At 46.8% G+C, this 3,928-nt stretch overlaps 1 protein-coding gene across 1 annotated transcript in view; it reads right to left on the reverse strand.

The window, feature by feature from the left end:
- Dnah2 (dynein axonemal heavy chain 2) overlaps positions 1-3,928 on the reverse strand; it is a 132,490-nt gene that overhangs the window by 127,071 nt on the left and 1,491 nt on the right. Inside the window, exon 2 of the mRNA XM_008855967.2 lies at positions 2,839-3,018. Coding sequence (XP_008854189.1) covers positions 2,839-3,004 — 166 coding nt within the window. The 5' untranslated portion in view covers positions 3,005-3,018. The remainder of the gene's footprint in view (positions 1-2,838; positions 3,019-3,928) is intronic.

Consider the following 3,928-nt stretch of genomic DNA (forward strand, 5'->3'; position numbering starts at 1 on the left):
CTAGATTTTTTTTTTCTGGTCTTTTTGAGACAGGGTTTCCCTGTAGCCCCAGCTGTCCTGGAACTCACTATGTAGACCAGGCTGGCCTTGAACTCACAGAGATCTGCCTGCCTCTGCCTCCCAAGTGCTGGGATTAAAGGTGTGTGCCACCACGCCCGGCTTAACCTAGATTTTTTTTTTTTAATTTTTAAAAAGACTGGGGGCTGGAGAGATGGCTCAGCAGTTAAGAGCACTGGCTGCTCTTACAGAGGACCCGGGTTCCATTCCCAGCACCCACATGGCCGCTAACAACCAACTGTAACTCCAGTTCCAGGGGATTCGACACCCTCTTCTGACCTCTGTGGGCACTGCATGACACAGGTGTCACTTACATGCAAGCATTACACTCATACACATAAAAAATAATTTTTTTTGTCTTTTTGAGACAGAGTCTCCCTGTAGCCCCAGCTGACCTGGAACTCACTACATAGACCAGGCTGGCCTTGAACTCACAGAGATCCGCCTGCCTCTGCCTCCCAAGTGCTGGGACTAAAGGCATGCGCTACCACGCCTGGCCTTATTTATTATTTTTATTTTATGTGTATGAGTGTGTTGCCTGCATGTAGGTAAGTGCACCCGTGTCGTGCAATGCCCAGAGGACAGAAGAGACCGTCAGATCCCCTGGGACTGGAGTTACAGACAATTGTTAGCTGCCATGTGGGTGCTGGGATTCGAACCCAGGTCTTCCGCAAGAACAACCAGTGTTAACCTCTGAGCCATCTCTCCAGTCCCAATAACTATTGTTTTTAAGGTTGGAGCTAGGAAAGAGAGAGGTCCTTGATGTCTAGAGGCCAATGCATTCATTTTGAAGTACTTTTCCTTTGCTTCCCAGAAGAGTCTCCAAACCAAACCGCCCTGGCTTCCCTGCTGTGCACCCCCTACAAGGTGCTGCTCCTGGGACCCAGCTTCTAGAAATTAGTCCATTTTAAACTGCTTCCAAGTGATCCAAGTGAACATTTGAGACCTCAGAGGAGATAATGTTACACATTTCTATGGCTCTAGATCCTAGGGTAGTTTCTTGGACCTTTCTCCTGGAACTCACTATGTAGACCAGGCTGGCCTCAAACTCACAGAGATCTGCCTGCCTCTGCCTCCCAAGTGCTGGGACAAAAGGTATGCACCACCATGCCTGGCCACACTTAATCTCTTAATCATTAATATTAATACTAATAGTAAAAGGAGCTGGGAATGGTGGTACACATTTATAATCCCAGCATTTGGAAGACTGAAAAAGAAGGAAAAGTTCAAAGCATTCCTAGGCTACAGAGGAAGATCCCATCTCAGTGTATGTGTGTCTCTGTATGTGTATGTGTCCTTTGTGCAAGTGTATGTATGTGTCTGTATGTCTGTGTGTGTCTGTGTATGTACGTATGTATGCAGGACCCAGCTAGCATGCTCACAGCACTAAGTCCATTCCCCATGCCACAAAACAAATAAGTAAATACAGGGGGATTCTGGCTAGGGGTGTAGCTCAGTGGTAAAGCCTTTGCCTAACATGTGAAGCCCTGGATTCAACCCTCAATACTGAAAAAAAAAGGGAGGGGATATGGGTCAGGAGGTTAAGGAGACTTGCCACCAAGACTGACAACCTAACTTCGATCCCTAGAAGCAAAGAAGAGACTTCTGCATGTTGCCCTCTGACCTTACATATACGTACCATGGTATACACAGGCACACCTGCATACACACAAGTGCACAAACAATAAATAAGTAAATAATTTTTAGTAAGGAACACACATCAGGAGAAGATTCTACTTCTCTTCAGCTTTATAGGACACTCACAGTGTCAAAGAACCTGTGTTAAGGGCTGGAGAGATGGCTCAGTCCTTAACAACACTGGTTGTTCTTGCAGAAGACATGGGTTCAAATCCCAGCACCCACACGGCAGCTAACAACTGTCCATAACTCCAGTCCCACAGGATCCAACAGCCTCTTCTGACCTCTGCGGGCATTGCACGACACGGGTGCACATACCTACATGCAGGCAATACATGCATATACATAAAATAAAAACAATAAAAAATTTTAAAAAGAGCCTGAGTTAAAAATTAGGTCTACACTTAGCTTATAGTCCTATCTCCGCTGGCCAGTGCTCTAAGGAAAAGCCAATTGACAGCAATCAATACCCCCAAACATTCCAACCTTGCTGGCTCCAGGATCAAAACTACAAGAAGCAGCCTATTTAAGCTCTTTGTTCGCTCCATCTAGACTTATTTTTCTGTCACCCTGAACCTGAACCTCCGCAATCTACCAAGTCCTTGCCAAAATGAGGAGGGAGATACAGGAGCCTTCAACAGATGGTAGAAAGCATCAGCCGGGCTTAGGATTCAAAGGGTGGCAAAGCAGGCTGGGTCTCCATGGTGATGGGCTTAATGGAAGAAAAACACTATTTGTTTTGCCACCCAGGGTGAAAATAGGAAAAAGGGAGAGATCAAACCCTCTACAATGGGGTGGGAACAACCAGGAACACTTGAAATAAGGAAGAGGCTAGAGAAAGGGCTGGCTAGTGAACCCCTGGTGCCTTGGTGAGAAATTTTAAGACAGAACAAATAGGAAGCTAGCCAGGAGGAGGAAGATACTCCCATACACACACACACACACACACACACACACACACACACACACACACACAAACACACATCAGTAGAGCTGAGGTTCTGCTGAAGCCTTATAGGTGAAGGGCACTTTAGCCCTTCTTCTTACCCAAAAGTACTCCTCAACCTTAAGACACTCCTTCAAGTCACTCCAAAATCCCCCATCCTCTACTTCTAAGTACCCTCTGCTCCAGCAAGTACTCACCAAGCTCCTCCTTGATGGGTTCAGACTCTGGCTCCTTCTCAGTTGTGGATAGGGCAGCCTCAGCAGATCCTGGGGTCACAGCAGCTTGAGCAGGTTGGCCTGCATGGCCTGCCCGGGAACCTCCTGGGCCACCCAGTTTTCGCTTCTTCTCAGCTTTGCTAGACATCGTGAAGGCAAAACCTGCAGGTATGTGGGTGTCAGGAGTCCACTTCCAGATCCCATCCCTAACCCCAGCCTCTGATACACAGAGTCCATGTTAGATTCAGAAACTGAGACACCCAATATAATCATCTTTCCTGTGGATACCTACACCTTGCTCCACACTAGAGGTCTATGCCTCACAGGGCCTTGGTCATTATAAACTCAAAGATAAAGCACTTGGCTAGAATATACACAGCCCTGGGTTAGGTGCCTACCACTTAAAAAGGGAGGTGCCTTGGAGTCTTTAGCACCCTGGAGTTTTTAGTACATCAAGTCAAAAATCAGAGTCTCCAACAGGCAAGATGGCTCAGTGAGTAAAAGCACTTGCCACCAAGCCTGATGATCTCACTTTGATCCCCAGGACCCAAACGGTAGAAAAAGAGAACCAACTCCTAAAGTTGTCCTCTAACTTCCATTCATGTGTCATAGCACACACACACACACACACACACACACACACACACACAATCAATCAATCAGTCAAAATTTAAAAACCAAAGTATCTCAGGGCATTAGGAATAAACAAAGGTAAAAGATAACAGTCACCCTACTAAAGAGGGGTATGGAGACTATAAGATAACCAGGAAACAAGGGGCTGGAGAGATGGCTCAGTGGTTGAGAGCACTTGGCTACTCTTGGTAGGACCTGGATTTGGTTCCCAGCACGCACATGGCACCTAACAACTGTCTGTGACTCCAGTTTCAGGGGATCCGATGCCCTCTTCTGACCTCCTCAGGCATTGCACAACACAGGTACACTATCATACATGCAGACAATGCACTCATACACATAAAAATTTTGGGGGGTCTTTTTGAGACAGGGTCTCCCTGTAGCCCCAGCTGTCCTGGAACTATGTAGACCAGGCTGGCCTTGAATTCACAGAGATCCA

This window comes from Nannospalax galili, unplaced genomic scaffold (assembly GCF_000622305.1).
Source record: "Nannospalax galili isolate Female #2095 unplaced genomic scaffold, S.galili_v1.0 scaffold146, whole genome shotgun sequence".
In the NCBI taxonomy this organism is placed as follows: Eukaryota; Metazoa; Chordata; class Mammalia; order Rodentia; family Spalacidae; genus Nannospalax; species Nannospalax galili.